This window comes from Dromiciops gliroides, chromosome 4 (assembly GCF_019393635.1).
Source record: "Dromiciops gliroides isolate mDroGli1 chromosome 4, mDroGli1.pri, whole genome shotgun sequence".
Classification (NCBI taxonomy): Eukaryota; Metazoa; Chordata; class Mammalia; order Microbiotheria; family Microbiotheriidae; genus Dromiciops; species Dromiciops gliroides.
The window spans coordinates 276,508,572-276,532,175 of record NC_057864.1 but is presented as its reverse complement, the minus strand read 5'-3'; the positions used below and the strand labels follow the sequence as shown (position 1 = coordinate 276,532,175).

The following is a 23,604-nucleotide window of genomic DNA, read 5'->3' as shown; positions in this document are numbered from 1 at the left end:
AATTGAAATAATTGTTTCTACTCTAGGAATTCATGAGGAAACTGGAAGAGAAAAGAGCTGAACTAAATAAAGCAACAGGTATGGGAGAAGCTGTCCTGGCTATCTGCCACCCTGACTCCATCACCACCATCAAGCACTGGATCACCATCATTAGAGCCAGGTTTGAGGAGGTCAGTATGGCACAAATAATCAGTGTAATGCCTGTCAATCTTTTATTAGTTGGAGATTAGTCACTAATTAAAATGCAGTTAATAACTGTGGGAAAATAATACAGTTGAGTAGAGTTTATTTTGGCTGGGAACGGTCAGAAGAGGGAAGAGGTGTTGTGGAGTTAATGATACATCTTAACTCATTATCAGCCTCTAAATTTCATTTTTTTTTAAAGTTAAATTCCCATGGATATTGGCTCCTGAACATTTATAGACAAAAGTCTGGCACCCTGTACTTCATTCCATCCTTTTGGTCCATATTAACTGGGTTAAATAAACCAGCAGCTCAGTATAATTCCAAGTGTGGTATGTTTCCTAAGCGAGTTTAATAATATACAAAAAGGTAAAATATTCTATATTTGAGGTGATGAGCGTCTGGATTTGCAGATTGGGTTGTACAGAATTGGTGTGTGTTGTGGAGACGGCATCAGCCTTCTAAGGAAATGTGTCCTCAAAATTAAATTAGAAAGTAAAGGGAAAAAAATCCTAAATAAACGAATAACTTTTTTAAAAAAAGAAAGTAAAGGAAAGCAGAGATTTTTGTAGTCCTTGACTTCCTGAGACATAGCTTGGGAGACTAGCCTTCCCTTAGGTACTATTCTTTGAGAATAAATAAGGGACTTAGAAAAAATGATAGTTATGATCCCCTGTGGTCTGTCTCACCTCCTTCTACAGACTTGGTTTTAAATTCCTTGTGCTTAAATCAGTGGGTAGGCCATGGCAATTATACTGAAGTGAGTTTGAATTACAGGAGAGTAGAATAATTAAACAACACAAGAAATAGCTATCAATACATTAGAAATGTAGATGTCCTTGTACATAATTGCTGTTGCATTAGCAGAAAAGGAAATTGCTATTTTACCCATTGAAAAAGCTTCAGAAAATCTCTACTCTGATAACAGGTCCTGGCATGGGCGAAGCAGCATCAGCAGAGACTAGCAGTGCCCTGGCTGGATCATATCGCTAAACAGGAATTGTTGGAAGCTTTGCGGCTTGGTTGCAATGGGCAGAGACCACACTCAGTGAGAAGGACAAAGAAGTCCTCCCTCAGGAGATTGAAGAGGTGAAACCCTCATAGCAGAACACCAGGTAAAAATGAGCTTTATCTTCGACATGTTCAGATACCTGGGAAGACAAAAAGTCGGACATCTGAGTTGAAATCTCCTCTTAGATGGGAATTGAGAAAATGGGCTGTGGCAAATACATGTTCCATGGTTTAAAGGCAGGGCCTCCTAAAGCCCTTACCATTCACATTCATTTTCCCAGGAAAAACTAAACACCCAACTAGATTTTGGGGCTTGTTGTGTGCTCTTGGACCAAACTTAATGATTTAAGGGCCATTGTTATGAACAATCTCACTATTAATCAACCCCTCCTGGTTTAGAGAGGATCTTAAGAAAATGTGACAAAAACCCCAAGGGTCAGAAATACATAACTGATTTTTAAGGCTACAGATCATTTTTTGGAACCTTGAAGTGATTGACATAAGCCTTTACTTTGTTTTTTGTTTCTCCATTATGTAACTTGTGATGTTTAACATCTAAATTGCTTGGTCACCTTAAATTAGAAGCTTCAGCACCAGTCTTTGGGCATTAAACATTTATTAAAGATAGAGGTATTCACAAGGAGTCAGAAAGTTAAGAAAAAGAAGTCCTACCTAGCCTAGAGTTCCAGCCTGGTTGGGTTCTTCCTGAAGTCCTCCTCCACGAGCCTGCTTTAATCAGGAACCCTTTAGCAAACTGATTGTGGAAGCTTTTTATAGTTCTGGAACAGAGGCGGTCCTTACACACTGCTTCAAGCTGATTGGTTGGCATCCTCCAAATCTATTAAGGGCTAGCCAGGTGCGATTACAATCTAGTTAACTTTGAAGTAGGCTAATCAGCAGTCAATCACTCTCACTTGATTCAATCAGTTTAGATTAATCTCCAGGTGGGTCTTTGAGTATCTGCTAAATCCCATTATTTTACCACATACTCTAGCCTCCTTCCCCACCTGAGCTCTTTCTTGTTATTTGTTTTGTTTTGGTTTTTGGTAGGGCAGTGAGGGTTAAATTACTTGCCCAAGGTCACACAGCTAGTAAGTGTCAAGTGTCTGAGGCTAGATTTGAACTCAGGTCCTTCTCAATCCAGGGCCGGTGCTTTATCCACTGTGCCACCTAGCTGCCCCTATTTCTTGTTATTTGTACATGATATTTCTATCGCCAATTTCTGTGCCTTTGCACAGAGGGTATCCCCTGCCCCTATCCTAGAATTGTACTTCCTTCTTACCTCACAGTTTAGAAGCCTTAGCTTCCTTCAAAGCTCTGTTCAAGTGTCATCTCCTCCATAAGGTATTCCTTGATTCCACCAGTTTATAGATAGAGCATTCACCTCTATGTTTACATATGGCCCCTAACTCCCCAAGAACCTCCCTCACAAAAACAGAATAATATAATGTTAGCTCCCTGGGAATGTTTTCATTTCCTGTCTTTGTGACCACGGTGCCTTGCATATGTGTGTGTGTGAAGCTACAGATTGGTAAGTACAAATTTATCTGAAGTCATAAAGTGCAGAGCAGGTGCTGACTTGCATTAGTAGAAGGAGTTTCTTCTACAGAGATAACTCCATGTCAATAAAATCACAGATCTGGTCCACAATCACAGATATGTAATTATTTTTTTTGTGGGACAATGAGGGTCAAGTGAATTGCCCAGGGTCACACAGCTAGTAAGTGCCAAGTATTTGAGGCTGGATTTGAATTCAGGTCCCTCCTGAATCAGGGCCAGTACTTTATCACTGCACCACCTAGCTGCCCCCCCTGCCAAGATATGTATTTTTTAAAGAAATTTTTGCCAGAGAACCAAATTTCTGTAATATTTTTTACTAGGGTAGATAATTCAAAGAAAACTAAAAATTTCTCAGTTAGGAACAGTGGCACAATAACTAAAATAGTTTTGTATTTTAATTTTTAACCCATTTCTGTATAATGATTTATTTATTTTGGTATATTCTAAAGCAGCTACCCTTTTCATTACAGACTTTCATGGAGGAAATGACCAGAAAACAGCCTGATGTGGACAAAGTTACTAAGACCTATAAGCGAAGAGCAGCTGATCCCTCTCCGTTACAATCACATACTTCCTGTCTTAGATAAGGGGAGAGCAGGAAGTAAGCAATGACATAATTTGGAACAATCACAAATACTTTTTCATGACATGCACAATTAGTCGTTAGGCAGGCCTTATGTAATAAATGCTAGTTACTTTAAAAATGATTTGTTTAATTAATCTATCATGAGATTTTCATGAAAGAACATGGACCTGAAAACCTATGGAACTAGTTTTAAAAAAAAACCAAAAACTAAACTCCTATCTGGTAACTATAATTACCTAGAATATTTTTCAAGATCCTAGAATAAAACCCAAGTATATGTGATCTGCAAACAGAAAAAAAATAACCCTTTATGAATTAGTGGGCTTATGTTATTTTTATAATGATGAAGCATAATGCATAGTGTGACAAAATGATCCATTGCATGATTAAGGTATGCCCCACTTTGTTAGTTTTTATTAATGATTAGCAATAATAACCTTTACATTTTATTTCTCCATCAATGCTTTATTTCCCCTCTCCAGGTACCTAACATGAGACTATATTGCTAAATGCCCATAAAAAAAGTACTTAGTCTTACAGACAAGAGTAAACAAATACAACTTTCACCTCTTCATTGGTTGTCGTTCAGGACATTTCACTCATGTCCAAGTATTTCTGACCCCGTTTGGAGTTTTCTTTGGCAAAGGTATGGAGTAAGTTTTGCCATTTCCTTATTCAGCTCATTTTACAGATGAGGAATTGAAACAAAGAGGGTTAAGTGACTTTGCCCAGGGTCACACAACTAGTAAGTGTCTGAGGCCAGATCTGAACTCAAGAAGATGAATCTTCCAGGCCCAGACCCAGCACTCTATCCACTGTACCACTTAGCTGCTTTTTATGACCTATAGTAGAAAGAGTGCCAAGCTATTAGTACAGACCTGTATTGTACTTGCAGCTCTATCACTAATTAATTGTGTGACTGCAAATGGTCAGTTAAACCTTTGCTAGGTTCAGTGTCCTCATTTGTCCAATGGGAATAATATGATATACTCACCCTACCTACCATCTTTGCCATGTCTTGGTGAAGACCATTTTGATCTGCTGATGACAATAGTCTGTGGCTTAATAATAGTAATAATGATACTAATAATAATTCATATTTATTATAATAATATCAGTAGCCAAGGCAGTATTATGTATATTTAAAGGTTTGCAAAGTGCTTTATGGAGGTATAGTGTGCCCAATTGTCTGTACTGTGCTTTGAATATTCTTCATCAAACAAGTAAAAATAGTTATCGTGATTTCTCAAGTGATCGTTTTTAAGAAAAGGCTTCCTAAGTTGTAACACATTAGAAGTGGAAGGTGACCTTTTTTTAACTTTTTTTAAATCCACTTGTGACCATTTTTATAAAAAATAATATAATTGACCTTTTGTCACACTTTCATCTCACTAGCATGACTACTCAAATTATATATCTTCTTTTGAGCTAGTTAGAGCTTGAACTATATATGTTTTCCTTTTCCTTGATGTCCCTCACAAATGATGGAGAGGGAGGTAGTACTAAGGAAATTCATTGCTTGGCCACATGGAGGACAAAGGTGCATATTTGATCTATAAGAGGCTGATCATTTAAATGATAGGATTCCTGTTTTGAGCAAGAGTGTCATAAATAGTATACTACAGTATATAAGTGATTTTCTTCCATACTATATCACCCCCCCCCCGCCCCCGCATGGTTATAAGCATCAGGGTTCCATAGTAAGTACAAGACCATGGAATATCAGTTTTAGCTTTCACATAGATAAGAGCATCTCTTTTGACAATACTGAGCTATTGAATCAATTCAACATGGGTTTAAAGGGAAGGAGCCAAGTGTTCATATAATGTTTAGCCCCTCTTTGAGGATTTAGGTCTTATGCCCATACTAATTTGAATTATATTTTTTAACAGGGAAGCGTTCCCCAACATCAAGCTTATATCCTTCTGGCTCACAGACACAAATTGAAACAAAGAATCCCAGGGTAAACTTATTAGTGAGTAAATGGCAGCAAGTCTGGCTTCTAGCTTTGGAAAGAAGAAGAAAACTTAATGATGCCTTGGACAGACTGGAGGAGGTAAGCTAATTGTGTTTCTTATAAAATTATCACATTTCATCATAATATACTCAGAAAAACCTAATTGTTATTTAGTACCTCATAGATAGATTTTTTATTTAAAACTAAAAATAGTCACTTCATTTTTTTTACAGAAAATTAATGTATCTAATTTAACACTTAAATACTAATAATGTTGGAACCTATTTGTTTTATAAGTAATAAAGAGCAGGTTTTTAAGTCAAAGTGTATATTTTAAAGGTATAATATTGAGATATCTGAGCTAAATCTAGGGTATTTTGTTGTGATATCAATAGACCTAGCAGAAGTAAGGAGATACGATTCTGAGAACTATGCGTGTGGGGTCAGGAATTCCTATGTAGGAGAAAATATTCTGTGACTCAGAGGTATGGGATAGAGGGTCAGACAATAATAGAGAAGAGATCCCTAGAAGTCGTAAATGAAAATCCTGTGTTAGGTAGAAACTGTTACAGCTGGCAGTTACAATGCTCAGCATGATTGCCACCTTGACTAGATCATTATCCAGAATTTTCAGTTACATTTTGGCAGTTTAAAAATTTTGTGACTAAGCATGGCAATTTTAAAGGGAAAGTTCAATAAAACTTTATAGAAATTTTGGTTTGCAAGCACTCATTCAGAGCATTTTTTTCCTTCTGAAATGAGTGATAACTATGTCTAGACTAAAAGTCTTCTCTTAAAGGACTTTTCTGTCAGCTTCATGAGCAAACTATAGATAAAATAAGCTTTAATCATATTAATCTGAAAACACGTACCAATTATTTTCCTTCTCTACAGCTGAAAGAATTTGCCAACTTTGATTTTGATATCTGGCGTAAGAAATACATGCGGTGGATGAATCACAAGAAATCTCGAGTAATGGACTTCTTCAGGCGGATTGATAAAGATCAAGATGGAAAAATAACACGACAAGAATTTATTGATGGAATTCTTTTCCTCTAGTAAGTGATGCTGTTATTAAAACGTACTTTAGGGCAGCTAGGTGGTGCAGTGGATAGAGCACCGGCCCTGGAGTCAGGAGTACCTGAGTTCAAATCACGGCCTCAGACACTTAATACTTACTAGCTGTGTGATCCTGGGTAAGTCACTTAACCCCAGTTGCCCTCACTAAAACCAAAAACAAACCAAAAACCAAAAACAATAAAAAAAACCAAACTAGTACTTTAGAAAACACATAGAATCAAAATATTTTATGTACCTGTGTTATTAGAAATTATTTCCTTTATAGTTTCTAGTAAAGTCAGTTCCTCTAAGGAAAATGGCCATTTTATAACTGCTACCTAAATTTATTAGACTACTTCCTCTTATTCTTCTTTCTCCTAATCTTCTAATCACATAAGGTATAAAAACTAGAATCTACTGTCACCTACTAAATAAGTATAAAAAGTCTAAAAATGTATTGTCTTCAGCACATATATATATTTTACTTTCTGTAACCAATTGAGTTAGTCAAATGCCTAACCCCATAGATATTCAGAATTCTAAAGAGAGTTATTAAAATTCATGTAAATTATTACTGTGAGATAGGAAATCAATTAATTTACTTTGATTTAAACCTAGGTATTAACTTATGATAAATTAATTTATGGTAGGTTGAATTTCAAAATTAAGCACTTACTATGTGCGGGTATGGTTCTATGCCTCGGGCAACACAAAGACAAAAAAAACCCCAGTTCTTGTCCTCATGGAACAAAATTATGGTCACCTGTTTTTTAACACTAATTTGGCCGCCATAGTTGGTCATTCAGTGATGTAGAGTGTCAAAATTAAACTGCAAATCAATTTGAAGCATATTTCTATTGTGTTTTCATGGATAGAATTCCCAACCAGTCGCCTGGAAATGAGTGCAGTTGCTGATATCTTTGACAGAGATGGTGATGGCTACATTGACTACTACGAATTTGTTGCAGCACTTCATCCCAATAAGGATGCTTATAAGCCTTTGACAGATGCAGACAAAATTGAAGATGAGGTACCCATTCTATTTCCATCATGTACAGTCTTGTACAGCATCCTGCCAAGATCACCACCCACGCAATTCATTCTGTCATTTTATTTGCTTCCATGTTTTGTGGTTGTTCCAAAATTTTGTAGTCTCCAAAGTGCAATGTTGGCATTGAAATGAATATTTCAATCATGTTTTTGGCAGGTGACAAGGCAGGTAGCTAAATGTAAATGTGCAAAACGATTCCAAGTGGAACAGATTGGAGATAACAAATACAGGGTAAGTTTCCCTTAATAGCTTCTTGGTTCTTTGATGTTAAATGTGATCAAGAGTTGGTCTACATTTTCCCAGTGTATTACACATTTATTTTTATACCATTACACTATTATGTAGTAGTAATCTTTTTAGTTTCATATCTAGGAAGATCCTAAATTATATATTTTCTAGACAGATTTCTTCAGAATATTCAGAGCTCCTGATGACATTATGGGTGGGGGAAAAGATATATGATATATATTATACGTATGTATATATACACACATATATTAAAAATATATAAATATATATTTCTATCCATATATTATACATTACCATAATATATGTATACATAAATGTATGTGTATACATATAAACATTCATTCATCTATGGTATTCTTTTATACTTGAAGTACCTATGACTAGTGATGTGGGTACGTATTTCCTCAACCAAGAAGTAAAATGGTCTAGCAGATAGTTTCATGATTTGCTATGTCCAGAATTCTCATCATCTGGAAGAAATCTGCCAGTTATGATGCTTGTCTTGAGAAGGCAAATTCTGGTAGGAGCTGCCAAAACTTGTTCACCTCTTGTATAGCCATTAAAAATAGAAGATCACCTCCACATCATGATAATGTATTGGAACATAACTTTAGTAGAGGAGTTCATATTTTACAATAATGCCTTAAATCTGTATCCGTTTTTTATTTTCCAACACATTTTTAACCCCAAATTCAAGTATGTTAAAGTTAATCAAAGTCAGATCCATAAAATTATTCTTGCTTGTCTGAGTCAGTATGGGTAATGAAAAGGATAGAAGTTCTGGGTTGGAATTTCAGCTCTTCCACTTATTAGCTTTATGATATTGGGGAAGTCACTAATTGTGATCTGAGCCTCATTTTCCTCCTCCATAAAATGGGGATAATCATATTGACCCTACCTACTTCGTTGATTAATGAGATGTTTTTTAAAGTACTATATAAATATAAGGCATTATTATATACAGTATGGAGATAATTACGATAAAGGCTCATTTTATTTGTGGGTGAAATAGAATGTTTCTCAATGGTTGAGAATGACTTTCTTTTCCATGAGAATCAGAGAAATTAAGCATATCTTCTTCAGAATAATTCCGTTAAGGAATACTGGTATCACCATCCATTTTCCTTCTCTCTCCCTCTTTTAAACATTAGAGTATGTAATCATTTAGTAGCTAGAAAAGAAATATGCTGGGTTTCCCCCAAATAGTTAACTTCCAAATGGAACTCAATAAATTTTACATGTAAAACCATGACCATATCTGTGTTAAAATTTAAAGAACTATTGATGGAGAAGAATTCAGGATTAATGCGAATTTAATATTTGGACAATTGGATATCCACCCATCTCTAAGCTAGGTACTATATTTAGAAGAGTAGAGTGTGACAGAGTGTGTTTATGTTCTTTTGGAGTCATGTAGTAAGTTTCTTATTAAACTAATTGTGTCTTTCTTCCATTTTTCATTTATCAGTTCTTCCTGGGAAATCAGGTATAAACCAGTGAAATGTATTCTTGAGTTCCCAATGGTGTTTTATATTTTTTTTAATCCATAGTCATTAAAGCTTGCCATGGCTCATCTTTCCCCATGCTGTTGACTAGCTGTGGTGTAACTGCTCAAAGGATCCCTGATCTGGGATCCCTTTTTCTGCCTTTTGTCTCAGTGAGGAGATTACTTTCAAGGGAACCAGATAATGAACAGCAATTTGGCACACGTTTTTGGTCTCCCAAATATAACCTGTAGATCCGTTTTTCTTCAGTATTGTTAGCATATCTTATGGGGATGGGTACTTGCTACTGCAAATTATATGGTGCCCATTAGTTTCAGAAACCTTAAAAGATGGTAACTAGGAATTAGGAAAGGATAAACATCAGGCCAATTAGTTGGGAAAATATAATAGGAGAGAAATAAAAATCCTTGAAAACACCTAACAAGCATACACAATTTGATGTATAATTCTACAATTTTCCCTCTAGGCCCAAATGCTAATTCATTTTTACCCAAAGACTGCATATCCCCTAAATTGACATTCTAACTCTACTCTAGGTTTTGAGTACTGGATCATCAGATTAATTTCCTTGAAATTCATATGGACAATTAGAGTAGATATCTCTGTGAGAAAACATGTTTCCTAAGTTTATATTTGTTTTATTTCATATGGTTAAAAAAATCAAGTGACATAGAATAACAACTCAAGTGATTCTAGAACTAATGAAAGGATAAACGGAAGTGTAAGTAGTTTTTCACTGTGCATTGTGCAAAGCATGATATACTGTGACCAGAGAGATGTCTCTTAAAATTTATAAATAGCACATAAGATATTCTGTAGTCACTCAGATTTAATAATGCTTTCCATTTCAGTTATTAAACTATATTTCTCTTGTTACATGTGGAATAAATTATTTAAAATTTATCTGATAAACTTTTAATAGATTTAACCTATAATTAATATTAGATACCATCTTTGTCTCATATTCCCTATGTCCGTTAAGGAGGGTGTTACTGAAGCAAAATATTTCATCATGTAAGAGAAAGACACTCATGTCATAAGGTTCAGCACCAACCATATTGAGAGAAAAGTTATGAATGGAAGCAGCAGGAGATTCTAGATCTTTCTGCTTGGCTTTCCAATATGGTAATTGTGATACTTTTGAATAGGAAATAAAAGAAACAAAGTTTGGGGGGATTCTATCCAAAATAACCCAATTCTTTAATAAGATCTGAATGTCTTGCCTAAAAATTATTTGCATTTTATACTTCTCCCAAAATGCTTGATTTGATTATAATTATGGACCAAAAAGCCTTCATGTTGTCTGGTTCCCCAAGGTAGTAATATTCCTTTACTCCCCTCCTTACCCTTTGCTTATCAGCACTGAAGGTCTTCTAACAAAAAGAAATGTGTGTTCTTGCTTTCAAATATTAATTTACATTTCAGGATCACATACTTTAGAAGTACTGTTAAGTTCCCAAGGTTAAAAATAATGGTTTCAGCAGCAACAAATTGAAACTATTAGAAGGTTAAAGGCACTGGACCCTGAGCTGGAGTTTTGTATATACTTGTGATGCCCTTCAGAATCTGAAATGAGATTTGTTTGAATTTTGTTTTGAGTCATGTTTTAATTTGAAATCAAAAGATTCAAAGTTGGGAGGTTTTTTTCATATTGAAAACAATGTTTCCTAATTTATCAATGAAGTTTAAATAATTAAATATCTCAAATGTATTTCCTTCAATTGATTGAAACTAGTTACAGTTTATTTAATCCTTCAGTTGGTACTGAACTTTGCTGGAAAGGCACCTGTCCAGATTGTCATGGAGTTTTTACCCATCAGACATAAATCTTTTAGAAATGGACTTAAAGTTGTGAAATCATTACTAACGGGTAGAGAGTGAACATTACTTGCTACCAACTTGATTCCAAGAACTTAAGGGAATTTGTAACATGGCCTGGTAAATATGTGTTGGAAAGACATATGAAAGTTATCAATGTATAGGGCAGCTGGGTGGCATAGAGAATAGATTATAACCCTGGGAGTCAAGAACCCAGTTGAATTTTGCTGCAGATATTCATTAGCTGTGTGACCTAGTCAAGTCACTTAACTGCTCTGTGCCTCAGTTTCCTCATTTTAAAAGTGGGGATAATAGCACCTATCTTACAAGGCTTGGTATGAGGATCAAATAAGGTAATACATCTAACGTGCTTTGTAAACCTGAAAGCAATCTATAAATGCTAGCTATAATCAATATTATGTCAGGGTAAAACCCAGTTTGTTATATGTTAATCCCATCTTGAAAATTAGTTTTAAAAGATCTTTCTAATGGTAGACATTCTAAATTACCCTAAAAATTGCGGTCACTCTCCTCCACCATCCATATTTACCATTGATGCTGTCTTCTAGCCAGATGTCATTGTCCCCTCAGCTGCTCACTAGATTAAAAAAAATACAGTCAAATTTCCCCATATATTTCTAGACAAAACCGTTTAATTAGACTGGAAAGAAAAGTTAGAGTACATAATTATTCTTCAGTCATATTTCTTTGGGGATAATTCTTATTTCTTTTAAACTCAGAGAACATGGGCCAGAGCCTATTTTCATGGCTGCTTCAACCTCCAGAAATGATGGCTAAATATATTTTAAAATCATTTTTTACTAATGGCTTCCTATAATCAAGAAGGAAATAAATAATCTCCAGGAAGCAAAGTGATTCTTAGTAACCTTTTTTTTCTTTTGCTATGCTTTTCCTATCATCTAAATCAGCATGCAGCAGAGTCTAATGCAGATCATTTATTATGCAAATCATTTTCTGAGATTTTTACTAATAACTGTGAATTGAAATTGGTTGCTTAAGCGATTGGCGCCTAAATATCATGTTTTAAATGAGAAGAACTATTAAAAACATAGCTTGCTTTTTTTTTTAACTTGTACAGTTTGGGGACTCCCAACAACTTCGTCTTGTTCGAATCTTGCGAAGTACTGTGATGGTTCGTGTTGGAGGTGGATGGATGGCACTTGACGAGTTCTTAGTGAAAAATGATCCTTGTAGGGGTAAGGCAATCCTTGTGTAATGGATAATGAAACCTTACAGGATATTATTGTTAATTTTTAAATTATAAGAAGCATTTTGTGGTTATAGTTTCAGTTGTTTATTGATTCCAACAGTGAATGTTTCACATTGGTCTTTCTTTGTCAGCCTAAAGTTCTCAAAAGAACTTGTGGCAGTCATGTAAACCATACTCTTTCCATTGTTTTGACCTCTTATGGCTAACCATACAACAGGAAGGCAGCAAAGTACTAGAATAGGTCTTTTTAGAAAGATGATTTCCATCCCTATCCCTACCTCAAAAATTTTCAGTAGAAACAAAGAAGCTTAGTGAAAAGACAATGAAATTTTTTTACATAGGATTTATCAAAATTTCTTAATAAAATAGTTGACAGTATTGGTTTTCTAACTCTATTGATATTTTAATCTAATAGATTACTTTTATCCCAATTTTAAAACCACCTGCCAACAGAATCTAATCTTTACCAGTTGGGGATACTTAGCACAATAACAAACCTGTTCTTTTTGTTGTTGTTGTTCACCTGGGTAAAATACTTTGCAGAGTAAATTTAATTAAAACAGATAGGACTCACTGCAGGAAAAATTTATGTTAGTACATGGAGTTAAAGTGAAATTCAGATAGTTATAAACATAATATTCACTCCTTTTTTAATCTCTCACTCATCCTTTCTCTTTCTTTGTCTTTAAATAATTCAAATTAATATGGCCCCTATTACAAAAGCCAGCGCTTAACATATATTGCCTTTTACAGTGTTGACTCTTAGCTAGTCATAAAGTAACTGCAGGTAATTTTTTTGCCCACAAAGGGAAACTGAGGCTTGTTTTTTTTTTCATTACTAAGGGAACTCTTCCTCTAGAATGTGTCCTAACAGCCCAGAAGTAGAAGTCCTTTGCATATTCAACTGCTATACTTGTTTTCTTCTCCTGCTAACGAGATTCTTTAATGTGATTGGTATCCTATGTCATTTTTTCTAGTTCATCATCATGGGAGTAAAATGTTACGTTCGGAATCAAACTCTTCAATTACTACTACTCAGCCTACTATAGGTTGGCAACCTCTCCCTTTGCCTCTCCCCTCTTTTTCTCTTTTCTTCTTTCACATTCTTGCTTTAATCTTTTTTTTTTTTTAAATAACATGCTTCATTTATTGTGTATGGCTTAACACATATCCAACTGGGCTGGTGCTTTCAAGTTCAGTATTCAAAAATTTCACACGCTAAAGGTGTTACAAAAACAATGATCATCTACACTGATAAAATACGGTGCTAACACGTTGCTCATTGAGTTCTTGTGGAATGTTTTCTGTGTGCATATGTGTTCATATAAGTGGCACCACTGATTATTTCATTGAAGTTTGGGTCTGGTGTTTGTTATTGCATGTTGGTAAAGCTTACTTTTTCAAGGTGCCAAATGAAAATATTTGCTAATTTTTTATCTGAATGTGGAAAAAACTATAACTTAATTTTATGTGGTGGTTTCAGTTAACAAGCCATCTCTCATTCTTATGTAATATTATGCGATAAATTAATCATTTTTTTAAAACTACTGGCAATTTCCTTACCCTATATGGTACATGCAAGGCACAATCCCTGACTAATGGACTAGCCATCCAAGTGTGGTGAAACAGGTAATGAAATCTACGCATCAGTGACTGATGGATTAAGGATATTTTAGCATGTGGGCTTTCCATTTTCATGCTGACTCTTTTAAATAGTGAGTTGTTTTTGCTGGTGTGAAGTGTTAGAATAAGCACGCTCTCCTTTTGTACTTGCCTATGTCCAAAACGAATGCATTGTAGAGTGATGCATTTGACTTTTTGTTGAGCTGGGTTGGAGCTAGCATGGCACAATAGAATTTTCTTGAAATATGTTGACCAATGCACTCATTGAATTTCTCTTCTTCATTTAAATGCCTTTCTCCCCCCCCCCCCCACGTGTACTTCAGCTAAAGGAAGAACAAACATGGAACTCCGTGAAAAGTTCATTTTAGCCGATGGTGCCAGTCAGACAACTATGGCAGCTTTCCGCCCTAGGGGGCGGAGATCACGACCATCATCTAGAGGCGCTTCCCCCAATAGATCAACTTCAATGTCCAGCCCTGCTGGTCAAGTGGCCTCACCTCCAGCCCCCATGATGAGCACCCCTAAGGTAGGAGTCAATTCAGGAAATGTTTTCTCTCTGTGGAATAATTAGATTTATCATGACCTCAAATGCTAAGTCGATCTTCTCAGAGTCAAACTAGATTGGTCAATATTTCAGTTTGTCATATGACATGGTGCACAAAAACATGATTCTTATGGTGCCTTTAGAGGTATAAAAGAAGCTACTTGCTTAGGTACTATGGTTACAGTGACTTATTCATTTTTGTCTATTATTTGCCATCTGACTTTTTTGCTTGTTTTAATTATTGTGGCTACCCCTACTGTAAAATGTGATCTCTCTGCTTTTAGTGATCTTTTTCTATGGTTTTGCTTTTTTCTCCTACTGTCCTTTATATTTGATTTGCCATTGTTTCATACAGATAGTCCAGCCTTTAATACGCAATTATGGTAAACCATGGTTGACAAACAGCAAAACGTCAACTCCTTCTAAACCAGCAGAATCCTCAGACTTTCAAGTGTCATCTGCAGAGGTATAGTAAGGACCTAGACTCTACACTGACCAACTTCTTTAAAACTAACAGGACACTAACATGCACTGTCACTCTTTCTGGTTTGTACCTATCTATGGAATCACAACTCTCTCCATTTTAAACTTCTAAAGAATGAATATCTTCTTTCCTTGTATCAAACTGTTTGGTGTTATAGTTTCACCCCGAAAGCTTCTTCTCTATCCCATTTTCCAGAAATTCATTGCCCTCAAAATTATTACTAGATTTCTCTGAGCTCACCAATCAAAATTATAGGAAGGGGTCACCAGTGAGAAAAATTAGAATAACCATTCTTGCTTCTCACAACATCTGTGACCCAGGGCACACTTGTATAGAATTAACATGCCAAGTGTATTTCCCTTGAAGACCAAAGGTAATCCATTTACAATGTTATATTTCTTCTTAAGAAACATGCAGCTTGTGGATAAACTGAAAATAAAATGTATACCCCAAGATTGTGTAGTTTTTAGCATAAAAATCTTCTCACCTGAAGGTTTTGTCCTTGTTTTCTTGCCTGATTTCAGTGCTGACAACCAGTTCCAGAAGAAAAAAGATAACTTATTCTGATAATGAATTAGAAAAGTTACCACCCAGAGTAATTTATGTAATGTTATATAAAATCACTTTTTCTCTCAAGGAGAAATTAGAGAGAAGTAAAAAGGCAGGTTTTCCATCAAGTAGATCAGTTCTGCTCCTTGATCATTACTCCAAATCACTGCAGTTACACAAGGGGAAAGGTGTATTACAATTCCTCAAAGACATCTGTGACTTAGAATGTGAAATTATTGCAAAGTCAACTCTCTATTATTTACAAGATAGAAGGGAAACAGTGTCTCATGAGAATAAAGGAAAAAATCATCTTACATTGACAGAACCAACCATTTATGTGATTAAATTATTGGGGAGCCTTTCCTATATAAAAAATTGTCAATAAAAACCTACAAAGCCAGTAAATTTTATTCAGATAATAGGGAGTTGACTACATATGAATTCTTACAAGACTAAAGCATGAATAAACTAACATTTCTTAAAATAATGAGAAAAAAAGAAATAGTGCATACTTTTTTGTGGGGAAAAGAGAGGTCCACACTTCTTGGAATTTTATAGTGGGAGAACTCCCAGGGTGGAAATTCTCTCCACCACTGCAATCAGCTGCTCATTTGTAACTTGTTCTTACAAACTTGTCCAGAGCAGAGAGAGGTTAACTGACATGCCCATTTTTGCACAGACTACATTTTTTGGAGGCAGGACTTGAATCCAGGTCTTACTGACTCCAAAGCCAGTCATCTATCTACTAAGCTGACTTTCATATTACAAACTTGGACAGCAGATAATCACATGACCATGTAAACATATTATTTATAGAAATCTTATTTTTGTCTTTGGCGTTTTGTGAAAAGGATCAGTTTTAGAATCATTACCTTATTTTTAAACAGAATCATTGCATTTCAAAAAGTACATCTTTTAAAGTTAGGAGAGATCTCAATAGCCATACCCAAACATAACCTATATCCAAAAAAAAAAAGTAATTGTACTGCGACATACCTAATAAATGGTTATTTGGTTTCCCTACATGTTGAGGCAGCCTATTCCACTTTTGGACAGTTCTAATGTTAGGAAATTTTTCCTCAGTTTATCTCATGGCACCTTCCACAGTTCTGCTTTCTGGGGCTAAACCAAATAACCCTAATTTTCCCCCCACATCACAGCCTTTAAGGTACTTAAGGACGAATATGATCCGCTACTTCAATGAAATATTATCTTCCACTGGCTAAATAGCCCAAGTTCCTTCAACTGACCCAATTATTGCATGACCTCAAGGTTCTTCTCTACTTTAAGTGTTCACTTTTGTACATCCTCCAACTTCTCATCCTTCCTAAAATCTGGTGCCAGAAACTGAAAATGATACTCTAGGTGTGTTGCTTAGGGTAGAGTATCATGGGATGATTCTCTCCTTTTTTGGAGTTAGAAGGAATTTAGAGACCACCTAATCAGACTGCCTCGGGTTGGTGTTGAAGGAACAAAATCCAAGAAAGGTTCAATCACTTGTCAGATTTGTACAGTACTTTATAGTTTTCAAAGCACTTGATTTCTTTTTTTTTTTTTTTTGCGGGGCAATGGGGGTTAAGTGACTTGCCCAGGGTCACACAGGTAGTAAGTGTCAAGTGTCTGAGGCCAGATTTGAACTCAGGTACTCCTGAATCCAGGGCCGGTGCTTTATCCACTGCGCCACCTAGCCGCCCCTGACACTTGATTTCTTTTGCTGTTGCAACAACCATGTGAACTGGGTAACATGACAAATGATAGTATCTGAAAACATCAAGAGTTAAGTGAAAATCAAAATCAAATAGCTGACCGAAGGTAAGACAGGTCTTTTTAACACTACACCATAAATCCTGAGTATGCCTATGTATAACATACATCATTATTCCTAATTCTTTAAAACATATGCAATTTCATTCATGTGTGTATGCCTTCCACTTACATAGATTCAATTGCACCTCTACATTCCATAAATTGGTATTGCTCTACCCCCTCCCCAAATCATTATTTGATGGCCAGAATTCTGGTGGGGAGATGCTCAGAACTTAAGTAGAGTGGTCCTTAGACAAAAGCAAGCTACACTCAAAACCTTTTCCAACTGGTTAGATTTCAGTTGAAGGAAGTGGGGCTATTTAGCCAGTGGAAGACCTGGGTCCAATTTCTAGCTCTACTGCTTACAACTGATGTGAATTTTAATAAGTCATTTAGTCTCTCTTTGGGCCTTAGTTTCCTTATCTATAAAATGAGGAGGTTGGATTAGATCTCTTAAGTCCTTTTCAGCCTGAAGTCTATGATGCTCTATTGAGTAAAATTCACTTACAATAATATGGTAAATTTGGGGAAAATGTTGTATGAGCAAAACTATTTTGTTATAGAAAGGCAGAATCATTTAGTGGAAGAAAATCTATATTTGGAAGTGGAAGGCCTGTTTTTGAACCCTTTTCTCTGCTACTTACTAATATGATGTTGAGAAATTAAATCCTCCTCTGTAGGCCTTAGTAGCTTCACCTTTAAAATGAGGGAGTAAATTTTTTGACCTTTAAGTTGTCTTTCATCACAGAGTCTGTGATCTTATGATCCCATTATAGCGTAAATTAAGGAATTTCTCAAAATTTCTTTAATGGTCACATTTGTATAATGACATTCTTAAATAGTTACATTTTATGCCATATTATGCCATGTTGATTTTCACTTTAGTTTAATGTGACATCATTTAACAGATAATATTGCCATGCTTATTTTTGAAAATGCCAGAAAAGTTCATTAGGCTAATAAAACTATCATGTTTCCTTCCAGATTGAAAGATTTTCTTTTTTTTAATTTTAGTCAGACAGTAGTATGATTTTGTTAGAAGTACTCCCAATCACATGCTACAGTCTGAAATTAAAGACAAAGGAACTCATGAATTTTGTCTGTAGGAAAGATGCATAGTTATCCTTTTAAAACACCTAATGATTACTGCTGCCATCTTTTTTTCTACATTTTTCATTGTTATGGCAGGTCTTGACTCGATTTAAAACTCAGTAGTCTCACCAGAAAAGAAAATCCAAGCAACCCTGGAAGCCAAGAATCTTTTCTGTACTATGCAAAACTTTGTAAATGTGTTTCATAAAGAATGAAATATAACCCACACTCATAACCATTTGTAGAGATTAACTCACTTTGAATAATTCACTGCATGTAAATAAATCCTTATACTTCTAAGAAGCTTGTTTATTTGTCTTAACTACATGGTTGGGGAATGTGATTCTGGGAAGAGACGCTGAAACATGTCCAATATCCAAGAAAAAAAAAACAGGCTTGGCAGGCTTAGTTTTTTTTTTTCTAAAACCTTTCATTAAAATAGAACAGTTGTGTTAGCAGCATTTTTTCATTTGGGTTTTCTGCAACTCCAGTGTGAAACCTTTAAAAAAGCCTCACCCAATTTTCCCCAGGTGTTGATCACAATGTGTCAGGGCATAGTTACATAAATTCTGAATTAAATTGTAAGTATCAAATATGAAAATCTAAGCATGAGTATGCCATTGCCCCAAAAGTCCTCTGTCCACATACCCTAAATAAGGCAACATCATTTCATGTATTTCCAAACGTACTACAAGAGGCTGGTTGCCTAGCATTTGTATGTATGTGGAAGAACCTTTACTCTTTAAAACTCTGCTATAAATGCATGTATCCATATTTTGTGACATTTAATGGGATAAGCAGCCTCTACTTCTGTACTCACAGATTCACTTGGACTAGGTTTTACCCTCTAAATGTCCTGTTTTTTTTCCTTCACCAAAATCATGTTTCCTTTAGAGGTTTTCATTGAATTAAGGGAATGAGGCAAGAGGTATAAAAATCTTGGTTTAGATGAAACTGGCTGTTTATTTTTCTTACCTTCCCCATGAAATCTACATGGGAAAAGACAAATGTGAAATGAAAGGGATTGGTGTTGCATTAGCACAGACTGGGACTGGTACCATGAAATCCTTTCTGTTGGTCACTACAGGGAACACCGATACAGGGAAGTAAACTTCGACTTCCAGGATATTTATCAGGGAAAGGGTTCCAGTCAGGGGAGGACCCCGGATTGATAACAACTGCAGCTACCCGAGTCCGAACACAGTTTGCAGGTGAGTGCTTGTGAGTCACTAAGAGTCAGTGGTCCTTGTGAAAGTGAGAATAATTTTTGGAAGAGTGAAGTCCTTTTTTTTCTTTTTTTTCTTTTTTTTGTGGGGCAAGGAGGGTTAAGTGACTTGCCCAGGGTCACATAGCTAGTGTCAAGTGTCTGAGACTGAATTTGAACTCAGGTCCTCCTGAATTGAGGACCAATGCTTTATCCACTGAGCCACCTAGCTGCCCCTGAGTGAAGTCCTTTTAAGTGAATGTATAAGGAAGGGCTGAGATACCTGGCTATGGCACAGCACCAAGACAAACCTATTTTTACATGTATTAAGGCTTAAATTCCAAAAGTACCCAGGGTATCTTTTCCCCTATGCTGAGGAAACAGTTTACATTGTCACTGTGATGTGAATACATCAATTAGGAACAGTATTAAGTTGGAACTATCAAATGGTTGTCTCTGATAAGACCAATTTAACCTCATTTTTACAGATTTTACATGACATTTTTTGAACTTCATTGATCAATTCTTCAATTGTGATGACTTTCCAAAGAATCCTATTATATTGTTGAATTTGTACATGCAAGTGCTGATACGACTGAAGAGTATCTTTAACTGAGGGATTGCAATGGAGTAATAAAATAGAGGGCTGGTCTTGGAATCTGGAAGAGCAGGATTCAGGTCCTGTTTCCAACACATTGGTTTTGTAATGATAAGCAAGTCACAATCTCTCCAGTCTTTAGCCAAGACTCCTAATCACAGTTAAAAAATGAAAAAAAAAAACCCAAAAAAACCCAAACCAAACTCTTAACTCCTTATTTTCTTTTATTGACTCCATGTGCTTACGTGTGTATGAAAGAACTCTGCTGTGTGTAAATAGGATTTTAGAATTAGTTATGTCAATATTTAGGATGGCAAAGGGGCTTAGAAACATTTTTTAGCAGTCTAATAGTTACACAGTAAAATAATTTACAAATATTTTCTGGGAGAACATAAAAAGTTATTTCGTCTGGGAATCTGGCCGTTTGCCACAAATTCTCCTTGCAGCAAATTTGTTAAGGGCCATTTCTATTGAGGTTGCATTGAGATTCATTCTACAGCTTCATTGTTATCATTGGAACAACATGGCTAACCAAGGTAGAAAGACTGGTGTGACAACAGCAGATGGCTAGGTTTATTCGAATCTAGAGTACCTAGGGAGGTGATAACTGGATGACCCATTTCCCCCTAGTGTGAGGAATAGCAACTCTTCTGTCTGCTTCAAGTTTGTAATTGAGCTCTTTTGGTGGCAGCTAGCTAATTACCCTGATTTTTGAAGTGGTATCTGAATTAGATTCTGGGCATTTGAATCATACTTTTAAAAATGCACTAGGATAGCTTTCTACACCTCAATGAATCTTGGAATGCTTGTGACAGATATGAGTCATAACTAAGTTTATCTTTTGTATAAAACCAGGTTCTCGTTCATTATGTCTGTTTAATGTCAAATATGCTTATAAATAATAGAACCATTAAGAGGAGTCTGGGGAAAAGGGAAGCACTGAATTTGAATGTCTGTACTGGGCATTCTGCTTTGAGTTCCAAATATATTTCAAATTTTATCACCCCAAGATAGCTAATGATGGTATATTTGGTGGACCTGAACTCTCATTGTTTTGAGTGAAGAGGGTCCCAAATATTTGAGTGAATTGTTATTGTTGTTATTGTGAGATTTTAAATTGGATATATGAGCATTAAACTCCCCCTTTTAACTTTTCCCTCATATATATCTCCCAGACCACTAAGAAAAAGAAGCCTCTGAGCTTAAATCTGTGAGTGATTAGTTTTTATTGTTTGGGAATTAATTAGACAACAAACGGTGATACCAATTAGGGAAATAGGGAAGTAGAAATACAAATGAATAATCTTAGATCTAAGCTTAGTCTATTTTCCTTTATAATACTCACCGAATCCCAAACTACCCGCCAACCCGGGAACCAACACACGTGCGTGCCACCACGGCTAAGTTTTAAAAAATCCAGAGAGAGCCAACTTCCGTTCCTCCCTCAGTTTTTAAACTGGTGTCCTGGAAGTTGGTGCCCTCGGACACGGCGTGCTTGGCCAGCTCTCTGGGCAGCAGCAAGGCGCAAGGTAATTCATCATGGTCTCCTCCTCAAAAGGGTGGTCCTTCAAAAACCGCTTCAGTAGCATGCGCTCAACTCTCAAATGATTCAGCTAAAACTTCCGTTTTTTTTACCACATTGTTAATTATTATTATCCACCCAAGTGAAATATAAAATCCATGAGGTAGGGCCTTTTTTTCCCCCTGTATAATCCCAGGGTCTTGCACCTTAGTAAGTGCATAATATTTGTTGGATGGAATGGAATTAATTCAGTGGCTACTGGGCACCCTTCTATGGGAGGGACCACATATGTTTGAAATACAATGTGTCAGACCTTCAGTGTAGGAAGCATGACAGAGTATGATAGGACTAATGCTTCTTCTCTTTGTTCTCAGATACCAAAAGAACTCCTAGCAGACCTGGAAGTCGAGCTGGGAGCAAAGCTGGGAGCAGGTCAAGCAGTCGCCGAGGTAGCGATGCCTCTGACTTTGATATTTCAGAAATCCAGTCTGTGTGCTCAGATATGGAGACTGTGCCTCAGACCACCAGACCAACCCCCCGAGCAGGTTCTCGACCAACTACAGCCAAGCCTTCCAGAATCCCCACCCCCCAGAGGAAATCACCTGCCAGCAAACTGGACAAGTCCACCAAAAGATAGTGCGATTGGTTCTGCTATGGGCCTTCCTTGTGCATTTACTATTTAAGTTTGTAAGATGTAAAATATGATGTAGAGATTATTGTGAAATATTGCAAGAGGTGAGTTTTAAATTCTGCAGATGGCCTTATTTTGTGTATTTATCTTGTTCTTTTACCTGTATAATTTTTTTGTCAGATATTTTGGGGGTTATACCACATCACATGTGAAGGGAAAGAGTTTTTAACAAAGACTAACATTTGTACACAGCAATGTGTAGAACTTACACGTGAAACTCAATTCCTGTATGTACAGGTAAGTCTGTGACCTGACTGAGAAGGGCCGCATCACTGCATCATTAGCTAACCGCTAGGGATACCTCATGACATATCGAGTTTTGTTTTGTTTTTTTTTAAAAAACAAAAACAACCGTCAAAAGCCAAAAGACACAAAGCGATCTATTTTGAGATTATTAAAATGAACTTCAAAAGATGGGCGACAAAAAAAACAAAAACCAACCAACCAAACACCATCTCTAATACACATACCAAAAAACCAACAACACAAAGAAATCAACACATTCACATTACTGTTATTTAAACAGGATCTGTCAGAGAACTTACTTCTCTGGAAGTAACTTCAAGCACTTGCCATTCTATAAAACAACTCCAATACCTTGCAGCATTTCTGTGCCATTGCTTTAAATGAGTCCAGAGACCTCCTGGATATTAGAAATATTACCCTATAAGAATATCAATACAAAGTGCATTCATTTCAATGTGAGGTTTTCTTTTGCTTGACTGGATGGTAGCACTGTATCATTGAACTCATTTTGTATCAAAGCAACTTTGCTTGCAGAAAACTATGAAATAAAACATGTCCCTTAACTACAATGCTATGGAATTAATTTTTTCCCCAGGGAAAAATTAGTACTACATTATTTTTATGGGTAATAATAATTTGGAGTGACCAAAAGAGACTTTTAAAAAAAATGGGTTGGTCTTAATTTCCCACCTTAAATAATTACATTCTGATATCATGTCTATATTTAATATATATACGTTTTAATTTATTATGTATATTCACATAATATAGAAATGTTAGTATGCATTTAATAAAACATATTCACTTGTACACATCATGGCATACCTGATTATTTGGAACTTCTTGTGTTAGATATTGGCTTTATTAGAGTGACAAATTTGGAGTTAGAGTACTGGGTATGAACACTGTATCTCCCATTCAGTAGCTGTGTCAACTTGGACAAATCACTCTTCTTCCTTGAACCTTGGTTTTCATATATCTTCATGTAAAAGGAGGGTGTCAGATTCTATGAGATTGACAAAGTCCCTTGATCCT

At 35.9% G+C, this 23,604-nt stretch overlaps 1 protein-coding gene across 1 annotated transcript in view; it reads left to right on the top strand.

Annotated features, from left to right (window-relative positions):
• Positions 1-23,386, top strand: part of LOC122755023 (dystonin-like) — a 646,765-nt gene extending 623,379 nt beyond the window's left edge. The window contains 18 exon segments of the mRNA XM_044003425.1: positions 27-170; positions 1,112-1,196; positions 1,199-1,276; positions 1,279-1,298; positions 3,225-3,323; positions 3,325-3,355; positions 5,233-5,396; positions 6,192-6,347; positions 6,349-6,355; positions 7,232-7,386; positions 7,564-7,638; positions 9,125-9,142; positions 12,079-12,196; positions 13,188-13,259; positions 14,157-14,359; positions 14,733-14,843; positions 19,396-19,519; positions 22,007-23,386. Coding sequence (XP_043859360.1) covers positions 27-170; positions 1,112-1,196; positions 1,199-1,276; positions 1,279-1,298; positions 3,225-3,323; positions 3,325-3,355; positions 5,233-5,396; positions 6,192-6,347; positions 6,349-6,355; positions 7,232-7,386; positions 7,564-7,638; positions 9,125-9,142; positions 12,079-12,196; positions 13,188-13,259; positions 14,157-14,359; positions 14,733-14,843; positions 19,396-19,519; positions 22,007-22,269 — 1,923 coding nt within the window. The 3' untranslated portion in view covers positions 22,270-23,386.
• Positions 23,387-23,604: the final 218 nt, after the last annotated feature.